We start from the raw sequence: 14631 nt of genomic DNA, 5'->3' as shown, positions 1-14631 counted from the left end.
GTCCCATATCGGGCTCCCTGCTCGGCAGGGAGTCTGCTTCTCCCTCTGACCCTCTTCCCTCTCGTGCTCTCTATCTCTCATTCTCTCTCTCAAATAAATAAATAAAATCTTTAAAAAAAAAAAAAGAAACAAAGATGGAAAAAGGGATCTAATATCCCCAGAGTTAAGGAGAATATGGTTCAGTCACCAAGCTCTTTCAGGACATTCGGGTTTCATTGTCATTCCTAACATAAGAGTACCAGTGTGAGGATTATGTTTGCTGATATGGGAGGCTTCATGGAGCTCATGCCTGTGCTAAATAGAAATAAAAAGTAGCCGCTTTTGGCTTTCAGCTCGGGGAGGCAAAGTTGCAACTTGCTTTGGTCGTCCCGAATCCGGGTTCATCCGACACCAGCCACCTCTGCCATGCCGCCTAAGTTTGACCCCAATGAGATCAAAGTCGTGTACCTGAGGTGCCCCCGTGGCGAAGTCGATGACACGTCTGCCCTGGCCCCGAAGATCGGCCGGCTGGGTCTGTCTCCAAAGAAGGTTGGTGATGACATCGCCACGGCAACCAGTGATTGGAAGGGTCTAAGGATTACAGTGAAACTGACCCCTCAGAACAGACAGGCCCAGATTGAAGTGGGACCTTCTGCCTCTGCCCTGATTATCAAAGCCCTCAAGGAACCACCAAGAGACAGAAAGAAGCAGAAAAACATTAAGCACAGTGAAACTATCACTTTTGATGAGATCGTCAGTATTGCCCGACAGATGCGACACCGATCCTTAGACAGAGAACTCTCTGGAACCATTAAAGAAATCCTGGGGACTGCCCAGTCTGTGGGCTGCAATGTTGATGGCCACCACCCTCATGACATCACAGATGACATCAACAGTGGTGCGGTGAAATGCCCAGCTAGTCAACTACAAAGGAAAATGTTTCAATAAAGGATCATTTGATAACCAAAAAATAAAATTAAAAAAGTAGCCATTCAAATAGCAGTAGTAAGGATAGGGAAACGTAGGGGAGGGAATATCAGAAGTCCATAAATGTAAAGTCCATAAATGAAGGCATGAAGGTGGTAAAGAGTGATGAAGTGGGTGTGGGTGTTTTCTTGTCTAAATGGGAGCTAAGAAATGATAACCTAAACAGGTAACAGGGACCTTGTCCTCGGGTGGGGTGTGGGTGTGAGATTGGTAGGGGGCTTAAGTTTTATTTTCTGTAGTTGAAGCTACTGAAGGATCTTAAGTAGGATGGTGATATAAGTGTATTATGGGGGCACCTGGCTGGCTCAGTTGGAGGGACGTGCAGCTCTTGATCTTGGGGTTGTAGGTTCCAGCCCTACGTTGGATGTAGAGATTACCCAAAAATAAAATCTTAAATACATGTAATATGGATATCCTGACATCAGCATAGGATGAGTTTCAGAGAGCAAAGACCAGAGGGGTAAGGAAGTGAGAGAAAAGAATTCTCACTGGGGAAAGAAAGCAACACACTAAGGCTGTTCATCTCATCTGCATCATGAACAAGTACCACTATTTTCGTATGTATTAGACTTTTAGGAAGCTTATTCCAGGTAACAGGTACTGAGTGGCCAAACCGGGATTTAAAGCTATTTTGTTGTTACAGGAGGACAAAAAACAAAAAAACAAAAAAACCCAAACCAAACCAAATCAGCAAGCCCATGATGTCATATGTACATTCAGAATTTTTATTTCAAAACAAAGAACCACAGTAACATGAATAATAAAAAACCCATTTGGAAATATTCACAATCTGGTCACTGAGAAATGGGAAAACTTCCCCACAGCATTACTGCCAACCCACTGGTTTTGAGGAGCCGGAAGTAGAGGTGCAGTTAAAGTCACCTGTTGAACCAAGCCCCATTCCATATAAGCTGTTTTTTTCCCCAAAACGCTCAATGACCAGGGGCAACAGTGAGAACTGGTGACTAAAATACTGTCATAGGCAAGGGTTTGGCTAAAGGGTCTGAAGCATGTAAGCACCAAGGAGAGAAAGAGTGGTCAAGCAACATATGAAAGAAGGAAGACAGAGTAGGTGTCATGGGGCCCAATCTCCATTTATCAAAATACTGGGAAACTAGATGATTGTACAGGTGTCCATGACCTGGGCCAAGTGTACATCCCTCCACCTCATCCGGCTCTCTAAAATGCTCCCGAGTTAGAAGTCTTCAGTTTGTTTCTTACTCCATAAAAGAAAGGCTCCTTCTCCCCTATGACTCCCCTCCAGGAGGCCACATGTTCTGATCTCACATTCTCCTTTCATACTGCCATTGTCTGGGTCTAGGGGGAGGCAGAGTCCTCCACCCTCAATCTGAAGATTTAAGGATTTCTCCCCCCAGTTGTCCAACAAGGAAAGGTAGCCAGATGCGACTGAACTCTGAAGTCTGGAACCAAACCGTAGATGCAAATTCCACCCAGCAGAGGCAGTGTTCTTTATATATAGAGAGAGGAGTTTGAACACATTCTATTCAAAAGGGGGCTGTAGGTACATAAAGGACACAAGTTACCAGTCATCTACTTCCACCAGAGCAAAGTGACAGTGTACATACATTCATACTCTCTCAAGTGTGGGATACACCGTACATTTACTCGTATTGTCCCAAATGTACGGTCCCCTAAGAGCGCTTGACGTCATACTATGCGAATATGGCAACAGAACAAGCATGCGATGACCCTTAGCGACAACATATTTCAACTAGATAATAATCGTTCAGGAAAAATCCTCTCCCAGAGCTGAGGTTACAAATTCCAAGTTAGTTGATGAACATTCTCCTCTGAATTCTTTTAAAGCTATGGCTTAAAACAAAATATCAACAACTAAAATCTCCTAAAGAACAAAATGGAGAAATACAGAACCTCTACCAAGAACCACTATTTTGGGTTCCTTATTTGGAAGGTTCTCCCACCAGGCGGGTATTAGGAATACTTTAACCCGCACCCCCCACAGTGAGTCCACTATAAGGGGAAGAAGTTGTTTTGTCCAGTGAGGGGAGAAAGGATATCTAGAAATAACCTTGCCTTCTCTGGACTCCAACCAAAATTAGAACCCATCCACCACCATTAGCTATAATGCCCATCTTAATAACCCTAGATTTCAAGTAACACTACATATTATTTTAAACAAAGAAAAAAGTTCTAAAGGTAACCAGTAGCTTCTTAAAACAGGCACATCACTTTTCTCAGAAATTAAACTTGAGAGTTTCCACCTGAAGGTTAAGAGGCAATGTGCAAACTTCACACACCCCATCATGTACCCTCTGAGAACACGTTATACTGCTCCCTGAATCTTCCCCTTATTGCACCTCGACCGCTCCAGTATCAAATCTTCTACTCTAGAACCTCTCTTCAAGCGCCTCCCTCTATCCTCAATTTCCTTGTTTTATTTGGTAAAATTATTTTACACTTAAAAAAATAAATATTTATGCAATAAAACCAGAAGATAAAATAAATAAAACTCGAGTTAATTTGCTCTGCAGAGCTGTATGGAAGCGAGGGAGGTGCTCTTATGTAATCCCTCTCTGCCCTCCACACTCATAGATCTGCTTCCTGGGAAGTCGGGGGTCGGGGAAACTGCACCTCACTCTTACTCCCCTCCCCTATTGGCCCTGGTGAGGCCCTATTAGAACCCAAGGTAGGAAGAGACGACAATGCTGTCAGATGGCAAGTGGCCAATGCCTCCTGAAATGAGGGTAGGTTTGCTTGGTCTCTCCTAAACAGAAGAGAATGTCCAAGAAATGAAATGTTTTGAAAGCCATTAATGATACAACTAACTCCTGCACTGGGTTCCTCTGTGGGATGAGAAAGGAATCAAGTAGCAGCATTCAGAAACAGTCCTGGGTTACAAGCTGATGAGGTCTCTCCCTCATCTGGGGAGAGGTTGCTTTTCCATGTTGGGAGGGAGGCGGGAAGGAGGCATGGCTTAGACGGTGGGGTTTACTTCATGGGCTGGATCCTGTTCATCTCCACGGTGGGGACATTCCCAGCTCTGTTAGCCTCCCGAGCCTGCCCCTCGAAGGCTCGTGTGATTTCCTCAAAAGTCCGGCCACGAGTCTCAGGGACTTTGAAGAAGGTCAAGACCAAGAAGACAATGAGGAAGCCAGTGAAGATGATAAAAACATAGGCTCCTAAATAGAACTAGTGAAAAGATAAAGAAAAAGGAGTGTCAGTGTAAATTCTGGTCATTGCCAAACCCCTTCCCTTCCCATCCATTTCTAGTAGGCTTCGGGACACAACCCTTCCACATTTAACAACAACATGTAGTCTTCCTCGGTATTTTTTTAAAAAAGATTTCGTTTATTTATTTGACAGAGAGAGACACAGTGAGAGAGGGAACACAAGCAGGGGGAGCGGGAGAGGGAGTGGCAGGCTTCCCTCTGGGCAGGAATCCTGAGGCGGGGCTCGATCCCAGGACCCTGGGATCATGACCTGAGCCGAGGGCAGACACCTAAAGACTGAACCACCCAGGCGCCCCTTCCTTGGATGTTTAGGATGCCATTGCTCATTTACTGTATTTCCCTGCAATTCTGCATCATTCCTTTTCCTATTCGTTAAAGATCCCTGCTTCCAAATACCTATTGAGTATTTTAGGACTTTTTTTTTTCCTTTATTTTATTTATTTGTCAGAGATAGAGCATAAGCAGGGGGAGAAACAGGCTCCCCGCTGAACAAAGAACCACATGTGGGGCACAATCGCAGGGCCTCAGGATCAAGACCTGAGCTGAAGGCAGACGCCTAACCGACTGAGCCACCCAGGCGCCCCTAGGACTTTTGATGATTATTTTTAAAATCCAGGTTTCTGAAAGACTCACAGAAATAGGAAATGCATTCTAGAAGTCCACTGCAAGTGCCTTTATTTAAGGAACCAGCTCTGGGTCATTTTATATAATAGGACCTACCTCAGTCATTCATTAACATCCTATGATTATTAGTGAGCCTTTAAGGACATGAGGTCACTAATGCCAGCTCATTCAAATTGTGGATTTTAAGTGTTGGTCTGGAATCCTTTGGCATTCATCATGATCTTTGTATCTAGGCAGAACTATGCTTGTAATCACCTAGACCAGTGGTCTTTTAAACGTTCCCAATTTTGGGGTACCCAGCTGTGTCAGTCAGTAGAACATGCGACTCCTGATATCCCACAGGTCTTGAGTTTGAGCCCCTTGTTGGGGGTAGAGTTTACTTTAAAAAAACAGAAGTTCCCAGTTTTGCCCTCCTGCTTCAATCTTTTTTGTTGCTACCATTCCTTCTTTTTCTATATGCCATTGAAAATAAAAAAAAAATCTGGTTTAAAACACTAGATATTTGGGGGGGCACCTGGGTGCTTCAGTTGCTTGATCGTCTGCCTTCAGCTCGGGTCATGATCCTGGGGTCCCATGATCGAGCCCCGCATCCAGCTCTCTGCTCAACGGAGAGCTTGCTTCTCCATCTCCTGCCTGCTGCTCTGCCTACCTGTGGTCGCACTCTCTCTCTCTTCCTGCCAAATAAATAAGTAAAATCCTTAAAAAAAAATAAAAAACAACACTTGATATCTGGGGCGCCTGGGTGGCTGTTGGTTGAGCGTCCGACTCTTGGTTTCGGCTCAGGAGATCAAGCCGTGGGTCAGGTTCAGTGCTTGACGCAGTATCTGCTTGCGATTCTCTCCCTCTCCCTCTGCTCCTCCCCCTCCCACATTCAATCTCTCTCTCTAAAATAAGTAAAATCTTTAAAAAAAAAAAAAATCAAAAAAACAAACTCCACTTGATATCTAACCCTCTGTGGTGTCAGTTACCAAATTTTAAACCTGTCGGCTTAAGTGAGCTGCTTTTGAGATGGACTCGGTGAGTTGTGTTTGAATTTACTTACTGCAGCTGAAGGGAACAGGAGCCCGACCAGGAAGTTGGAGGTCCAGTTGGAACAACCAGCCACTGCCATCGCGGCCGGGCGGGGTCCTTGGCTGAAGAGTTCGGCCACGATAAACCAGGGAATGGGGCCTGGGCCAACTTCAAAGAAGGCCACAAAGACCAGGGTAGCCCCGATGCAAACAAAGCTCATCCAATTATACTCATCCTAAATGAGGAGGAACAAAGGAAAGCTAGTAGTCAAGACAGCTTGACCTGGATAGATCTAGCCTCCCAGCGATGAGGACTGACTGATAACGGAAGCTCCCTCTGTCTGGGGTACAATGGAGTTCTTTGACTTAAGAGTCAAAAGGCCTGGGTTTTTGAATCGTAGCCTTGTGCTCACACCATGTGTCATTTTGCACCAAGATCATTTCATCACCTGTAAAATGGGAATAATTCCCTCAAGAATACTTGAAGAATTAAATTACATGAGGTATTTTACACGCTCTATGTTATACAGATGTTAAGAATTACAGCAGTTTAGTTACCGATCTCTGAGGATTCATTTTTCTTAAATCTCTGGGCATGGGACTTTACGGGTCTCCCACTCACCTCTCCCACCCACGTCAGCGTCACCTGTGACCTATTCTCCCTCCTTCCCCTCCGTTTCCTTCACTCAAAGAGCACGCACCTTTAGTAACAATGAGATGGTCATAAAGATGGAACAAACAGCCATCCCTCCAAGGCCAGTCATATGGAGAGTCCTCCTCCCTGCCCTTTCCACCAGAAACAGCTAAAAGAAGAATAATATAACATAAAATTTCTGCTTTCCCTTTCCTGAAAACTGTATGAACTACCGGAATGTGCCGTACCAATGGCAGGATACTTGGTAGAGTCACACGTGCCCTTTTAGTTGAGTTTCAAGCATCCTACAAATCCCTTTTATACCTCTCTCTTTCCCACCCACTTCATATTTCCTTGAGAGTGAAGACTACTCATACCCATCATTCAATCGCTCTTCTTTCCCAAAGAAGAACGAAACAACCACAACTGTTTAAATGACGGTAGGGAGGGAGATGGAAGGACACAAACCCCATCTTTGAACATGTGTAGGAAGAACGCCCCTCCCCCTGCCCCCAAACTATCACACCATCCAACTTACAGAGACAACAGTGAAGATGGTATTCACTACACCCGTGCCGATGGTGGCATAGATTGGCTCCTCAATACCTGCATCTCTGAAGATTCCAGTTGAATAATAGAACACCTAATAGGAAACAAAAGATGATGCAACTCTGAAACAGCAGCTGGGCACCGCAGTTAAAGAGAACCCTTGGAAAAATACACTAAGTCCCAGGAGCTTAAGGAGTCCTTTCTGGGTTTTTGATTCAATCAGTGTCTTTTCTGCAAAGAAATCTTCTCTATCTTATCTCTATTCTCTTCTTAGTTCTCAATTCTACCTACTGTTTCCGCTTCTTCAATGTTTATTCCTCCTGTTCATTGAAGTCTCCTCCTTACATCTATTCTATTAATTTAGATATAAAGATTTTTTTTCGGTTTGTTGTAAAGTTTGGTGGTGGTTTTTTTTTTTTTTTTTTTAAAGTAATCTCTACACCCAACATGGGGCTGGAACTCAAGACCCCAAGATCAAGAGTCACATGATCTTCCAACAAAGCCAGCCAGCAGCAAGTTCCTCAATTAAGCTTCTTCAATGGACAATTCCTCTAACCTTAAAACAGTGATAGGCACACACGGATATCCTACTTCGACAGCGAAGCCAACTGAGGAGGAACCTCAGCCTGCTCATGTTATTAGAAACAGAACTTGGGCTGGAATCCCTAGCCCCAGGTCTTTCCAAGTGTTCTAGGAAATGACAGCAGCTATCATTTTAATTTAATATGTACTATTAAGTAAGCTACTGTTTATACTATTTTTTATTATTTGCTGGTCAGCATGCTGAAATGTAGGGTTGCTACAGCTACCACAGTCAAAGGGATGTCAAAATATTGAACTCAGACCTCAAGGTAATAAGGGAACAGGATCTAGATCATCTAGGTTCAGTTCCTCAGGTTTGGGTCAAGAGTTTATTATTTCATCCAGAGTGTTTGCCTCTATAGCCGTATTCATCAGACTTTTTGATCAATATATGCGTCGACTCTGGGTTATGTTCTCAAGAAACAACTCTTCAGATACCTACAACCTCGGATAGAAACGATGGATACTTCTGTTTTCTAAAATAAGACTAATAAGGCTGTGCTTTTTTTTGTTTAAAATTATTTTTGGGGTGCCTAGGCTGCTCATTTGGTTAAGCATCTGCCTTTGGCTCAGGTCATGATCCCGGGGTCCTGGTATAGAGCCCCACATTGGGCTCCCTGCTCAATGAGGAGTCTGCTTCTCCCTCTCCTTCTGCCCCCACCCCCGCTCGTGTTCTGTCTCAAATGAATAAATGAGATTTTTTATTTTTAAGTAATCCCTATACCCAATGTGGGGATCGATCTCACAACTCCAAGATCAAGAGTCGCATGCTCTATTGAATAAGCCAGCTAGGCACCCCACAGTGATTCTTAAAATGACAAAATTGGAAACTGGGATCCATCAAAATCATCTCAGAGGTTTTTTAAAAATATTTTTCCTCCCAATTTCTGATATCACAGCCTCTAACCCTTTATGAAAAGCACTGCTTTTTCAAATACAAATAACCTTCTTGTGTGTTAGGGAGAAATGGCCAAGGACCAACTTACTATTTTGAGCATCAAGTGTGTTTGGCAAATGCTATGCTACAGAATGACCTAATCATATTGATCAAGACTGATGAAGGAATAATATTATGCAGCCATCAAAAGGAATGAGATCTTGCCATTTGCAACGACGTGGATGGAACTGGAGGGGATTATGCTGAGTGAAATAAGTCAATCAGAGAAAGACATGTATCATATGACCTCACTGATATGAGGAATTCTTAACCTCAGGAAACAAACTGAGGGTTGCTTGAATGGTGAGGGGGTGGGAGGGATGGGGTGGCTGGGTGATAGACATTGGGGAGGCTTTGTGCTATGGCAAGTGCTGTGAATTGTGCAAGATTGTTGAATCACAGATCTGTACCTCTGAAACAAACGATGCAATATATGTTAAGACAAAAAAAAAGAAGATAGCAGGAGGGGAAGAATGAAGTGGGGGAAATCGGAGGGGGAGATGACCCTTGAGAGACTATGGACTCTGAGAAACAAACTGAGGGTTCTAGAGGGGAGGGGGTGGGAGGATGGGTTAGCCTGGTGATGGGTATTAAAGAGGGCACGTTCTGCACAAACAATGAAACATGGAACATTACATCCAAAACTAATGATGTGATATATGGTGATTAACATAACAATAAAAATTAAAAAAAAAAAGACTGATGAGAAACCCTCTGGGCATGAATCGGATCAAGAGTATGCTTCATATCCAAAAATTTTATCTGCAAATGGACAGAAGGTATAGGAATATTCTCTCTTACCACCACTAGGATCCAAAAGCTGGAAGGTAATATCTGCATAGAATTCAAGCTACCTGCCATATGTCACCTTCCATTTTGCTCCCCACTTCCAACTATCAGAGTCACTATTCTGGTTGTAACAACACAGACAGACTAGGAAGGCCCGCTCTATCTGAAGTTCCCAGTGTATCCCCAGACCTCTTGAATTCATTGCCTACTTATTCCCCAGGGCTTTACAATGATATTTTTTAGACTGTGAAGTCCTGGAAAAAAGCCACAGCATGTAAACTCTTGGATCTACTTTAGTTGTATGGCCTGCCTTATCACTGATGACATCAGAAAAGACTGATCAGATTTGTAAAAGACAACTGGAAATAAAAAATGAGTGGTCAGAAGGAGGAATAATGAAAAGCAGATAAATATGTCGCGTCCTACATACTGAAAAAAGTTTGAAAGAGGACAATGTTGACCATAAGGTCCAAGACAAAAGGTGATGAATTTTTCATTTTATCATTTATTTTCTTATTTTCCCACATGGAAAACATGTACTGAAGATAGAATTTTAAAGAAATAAAAACAGGGGTACCCGTCCGGCTCAGTAGGAAGAGCATGCGACTCTTGATCTCGGGGTTGTGAGTCCGAGCCCCAGGTTGCGAGTAGAGATTATGTAAATAAACTTAAAATACGAAACCATGTCAAAACCTGGATAATCAGTATTTCTGGAGTGGCTGCTGCGGGGCGAGCATCGTGGGGACTCTGCAGGTGTAAGGAGGTGAGCAGGCCCCTCGGGCAGGTGCGTGAACTGTGTGCGGGACCCCCTGGGACACAGAGTAGCTACTCACAGCATTGATTCCAGACAGCTGCTGGGACAGCTGGAGCATGATGGAAATCATAATGGGCTGCTGGTAGCTCCGTGACCTGAAGAGCTCCAGCACCGTGGCTTGCTTCTCTTGTGCCATCCTGGTGCTCTCATCTTTCATCTCCTGGATGTCCTGAGTCACGTCCTGGGTGCCCCACAATCGCTGGAGGACTGGTCAAACAGACAGACAAAGAAAGGAGAAAGATAAGGTGCTGTCCCAACTTCATTTTCCCTATAACACAGCTGGGAAGAAGCCACACTTAGATGAGCCCCGGATATGGCTCATCCATTAGCATCTGTGCCTTAACCTGCTTCTCACTCCACTCTTCAGGGCTGGAAAGTTTCTCACTCCAGAGCAATCAGGAGAGTCTCCAGCTTGGATCCAGAGGGGCCAGGAAAGGAGAGGACAAAACCAGATCCAATGCCCTCATCCTGAAACAAACCACAACCCCCAAATTCCCACAGCGAAGGTGTGAAGGATACTCACTGTCCCTAGCACTCTCCTCTTCCTTTCTGTTGATGAGCAAAAATCTAGGACTCTCGGGGCAAAACGGAAGGGCTGCGCTTTGCAGGACAGCTGGAATGATGGTGAAGCCCAAAAGCAGGGGCCAAAGCTCTTCAGTCCCCATGATGACTTTCAGACCAAAGATCTAGAAACCAGATAAAGACGATACTTTATAAAGCTCATACTTTATATAAGCCACAAGTCACTTTAAAAAAACTGGGGGGCTCAGTCGGTTATGCATCTGCCGTTGGCTCAGGTCAGGATCCCAGGGTCCTGGGATCCAGTCTGCACTGGGCTCTCTGCTCAGCAGGGCGTCTGCTTCTCCCTCCGCCCCTAGCCCTCCTCCCCTTATGTGTGCTGTCTCTCACTTGCAAAAATAAATCAGAAAAAATTTTCAGAAAATTATCCCTTCTTTTACCACAGGAAAAGATAAATTCTGTTTCTTCTCCTTTCTCTACCCTGCCTGCTTCTTTAGCCACCTGTGAGCTATAGTAATAATACCTGAAACTGACATATACTTGAATATAGGTCAGATGTTCCTGCCCAGAAACTGACACGCATTCAGTATGAGGTCTAGAGTACCTGAGCCACCAGGATCCCGATGACGATGCCCAGCTGGTTGAGAGTGCCAAAGGCCCCCCGGAGGCCAGTGGGAGAGACCTCGCCGATGTACATGGGCACAAAACCCGTGCAGAGGCCGCAGAAGAGGCCAATAACCAAGCGGCCCAGGATCAGCATTTCAACCGACCGGGCTATTTTGCAGAACCCCATAAGGCAGCCACCAGCGACAGCCAAGAGGTTGACAATGAGCATTGAATTGCGCCTGAAAAGGTTAAAAAACAAGAGAAGTTAGCAACATAGGCCAGGCCGAAACTTCTCTCTTTCCTGATCTCTCTACCCTTCTCCAGGCTCATGTTATCTGCTCTTCCGGTTTGAAGTTCTCCTCTTTCTGTTATCAGAACATTTCCAGTTGGGCTAAGATCAATGGTTCTTACACCTCTGTAGGCATAAAACTCACCTAGAGAACTTAAGATTCTTTTAATTCCCAGCGGTAGCCAGGGTGGTAGCAAGCACAAAGGCCAGTAGTTCTCAAAGTTGTCCACAAACTAAGAGCATCAGCTAGAAATGGGCAAGAAATTAAAACTGTCCCACCCCACCCCAATTTAGTAAATCATTAGGTTTGACTCTGGGACGGAGCAATCTGTTCCCAAAAGCCGTCCTGGTGATCTGATTCTAGGTAAGGTCCGAGAACCACTGCCCTGGGCAATTCTCATACAGCTGGTCCACGAACACACTCAAGAGAAATTTCCGGACCCGTGCTGAAATTTTGATGCTTCTTACTGCATTTTGTTGCAATATAGTTGCTTAGATGGCACCAACATACTAATGAGAACAGATTTCAGACAAAAGCTTTCTATGCGCAGAAAGGTAGACAGCTTCAGCTCTCTGGCTCTCGGCTACCCTGTGGTGAAGGCCACTTACAGTAAGTACTGATAGCCAGTAGAAAATAATAAAAGACTGCGTCTATGTGTTAAACGTGGGAGGCAAAGCCACGGAAACAACTAGAGGAAGACGGAAGAGATTAACAGTGAAAAATCACTGCAGATGTTTGGAAGATACTTCTGGGATTCTGCCCTTGGGTGGCCTGCTGGAATTACCCGGGGAGTCCTGAAACGCTGGTACTTTTTTTAATTGGGTTATGTTAATCACCATATATTACATCATTAGTTTTTGATGTAGTGTTCCATGATTCATTATTTGCGTATAACACCCAGAGCTCCATGCAGAACGTGCCCTCCTTAATACCCAGCACCGGGCTAACCCATCCTCCCACCCCCCCTTCCCCTCTAGAACCCTCAGTATGTTTTTCAGAGTCCATCGTCTCTCATGGTTCATCTCCCCCTCCGATTACCCCCCTTCATTCTTTTCCTCCTTTTATTTTCTTCTTTTTTAACATAGAGTGTATTAATTGTGAAACGCTGGTACTTTTAAAAGCTCCCTGGGAGATCCTAAACGTGCAGCCAAAGGAGAGAACCTGCTGTTAAGAGAAAAAGTTCATCCCTCATGCTCACTTTTACCTTTCTCTGCATTCCTTTCCTGGTTTCCCTACTTCCTCTACCAGGTTCTTTTGCTAATAAAATAAAGATAGGAAGAAAGTCACTGAAGTATGGGAGGGCCACATTAAAATGTCAATGACTTTAGTAGACACAAGGTGCCTCAAAAATGCAAACACAATTGGGCGCCTGGGTGCCTCAGTTGGTTAAGCGACTGCCTTAGGCTCAGGTCATGATCCTGGAGTCCCGGGATCGAGTCCCGCATCGGGCTCCCTGCTCAGTAGGGAGTCTGCTTCTCCCTCTGGCCCTCTTCACTCTCATGCTCTCTGTCTCTCATTTTCTCTCTCTCTCTCAAATAAATAAATAAAATCTTTTAAAAAAAAATGCAAACAGAACAAACACCAAACATTATCAAATAAAATGGGTTGCTTTTAAATTTTTTTAGACGGTGAATTCTATTTGTGTTTCCAGAACGTCTAAATTAGCAAATGAAATGGTTTCTTCACCAGCCATTACTGAAAGTATTCTGCTAAGACATTTTATTAAGTCAGCAAGAATGAAAAGTTTCAATTTTCTTTTGGGCGGGAAAAACGTCAGGTATTTGGCCATTATCCACATTTGCCACAGGCCAAGGATTATAAAATGTTTCCTCCCAATCCTGGCTTGTAAACACAAGCATGAAATCCCAAATTTTTCAAGAAAGGCAAACAACTTCTGACCTTGTAAATCAAGTAGGCTTCTGGGAAATTCCATAGTGCACTTTATTGCAGAGAGAACTGAATTAGCTTCAGCTGCACTCAAAGGTAATCTCTTGATGGGCAGCCGAGCTCCAAGCAGCCCTTTTCAGTACCAGTTGGCCCAAATTTGCCTCCATGGGAATTTGGGACGCTCTCACTCAAATGCATCATCACCTCTCCATCCTAATTCTCAATACCTGTTCTCAATGCAACCAGCATAGCCCCCCTCCTTGCCCAGTTTCTGGTCGATACCTGCCAAAGCGGTTGACAAAGAGTCCAACGGAGAAGGAGCCAATCATACCACCAACGGAGAAGATGGCCACAGACAAGGACCAGAGGGAAGTGAGTAACACCTCAGTGGGACGGTCGCTCAACGTCTCCTCCAGGGTGTAATTGAGAAAGTCCTTTATGATCTGCCAATTAAAATGACTGGTGGGCAGACTGTTACAGTTGAATGAGAAGGGGCAAATATCGGGGATCTTCCCCTCCCTAAGAAAACAGCATTACAATGACTGGTAGAGAATCAAGTAAATGAACGGGTGGGGATGGAAGAGATAGAGAACCTTTGGAGGTTCGTGGTAGCTCTGAAAAGAACAATTTTGATTTGTCCTGAAAATCCCAGTAGGTGGTTAGCACTGATGTTCAGTGACTACCCCAGTCCTCCCCTAAGACCCTCCCACCCTCCTTGTAACTAACCCCTGAGGCATAATAAAGGAAGTGTATCAGGATAGCGTGAGGGGAAGCATGGATACAGTCCAGTCAAGGGTATGGGGAGCAAGTGAGCTTTTTGCTTTAATGATTCACTTGGACTTCCCCACCAATGTTATTCTGCCTCTTCAGCCTTCACCAAGCGAGATACCAAGTTTGTCTGAAATTCTTCGTTCTCGAAACCCTACTTAAAGGAATAATTTACCTATTCCAAATTCTAACTCTGGTCACCTGGCACTCACCATCTCAGGAGCATTGATGACTCCGGTGTTGTAGCCAAACTGGAAAGAGCCTATTGTAGCAATGGAGATGGCAAAGATCAGAGGCGCTGTGACCTGGGGTTGGGGGGGAGAAGGGAAGAAACAGTCCTTAAAGCTCTCGGCTGATGATTGTCTCTTATTAATTAAGGAGAGATATTAGGAGCACTCGCCCTATGAGTGGTATGAAAAGAACAAAAACTTAACGAAATTTAGG

At 44.4% G+C, this 14631-nt stretch overlaps 1 protein-coding gene and 1 pseudogene across 1 annotated transcript in view; one reads left to right on the top strand and one right to left on the bottom strand.

The window, feature by feature from the left end:
* Positions 1–405: 405 nt before the first annotated feature.
* LOC148163695 (large ribosomal subunit protein uL11 pseudogene) lies at positions 406–927 on the top strand (annotated as a pseudogene).
* Positions 928–3447: 2520 nt separating this feature from the next.
* Positions 3448–14631, bottom strand: part of LOC148163694 (solute carrier family 2, facilitated glucose transporter member 3-like) — a 67237-nt gene continuing 56053 nt past the window's right edge. Inside the window, exons 3-11 of the mRNA XM_088025699.1 lie at positions 14400–14492; positions 13702–13862; positions 11241–11481; positions 10641–10803; positions 10137–10324; positions 6985–7089; positions 6514–6615; positions 5845–6048; positions 3448–4137 (exon numbers count right to left, since the gene is read on the bottom strand). Of these exons, the coding sequence (XP_087881825.1) occupies positions 3937–4137; positions 5845–6048; positions 6514–6615; positions 6985–7089; positions 10137–10324; positions 10641–10803; positions 11241–11481; positions 13702–13862; positions 14400–14492 (1458 nt within the window). The 3' untranslated portion in view covers positions 3448–3936. The remainder of the gene's footprint in view (positions 4138–5844; positions 6049–6513; positions 6616–6984; positions 7090–10136; positions 10325–10640; positions 10804–11240; positions 11482–13701; positions 13863–14399; positions 14493–14631) is intronic.

The sequence above is a fragment of the Eumetopias jubatus genome, unplaced genomic scaffold (assembly GCF_037043125.1).
Source record: "Eumetopias jubatus isolate StellerSeaLion01/CBP00866 unplaced genomic scaffold, mEumJub1_p1.0 scaffold_8, whole genome shotgun sequence".
Lineage (NCBI taxonomy): Eukaryota > Metazoa > Chordata > Mammalia > Carnivora > Otariidae > Eumetopias > Eumetopias jubatus.
This window is presented reverse-complemented; position numbering and strand designations above follow the sequence as displayed.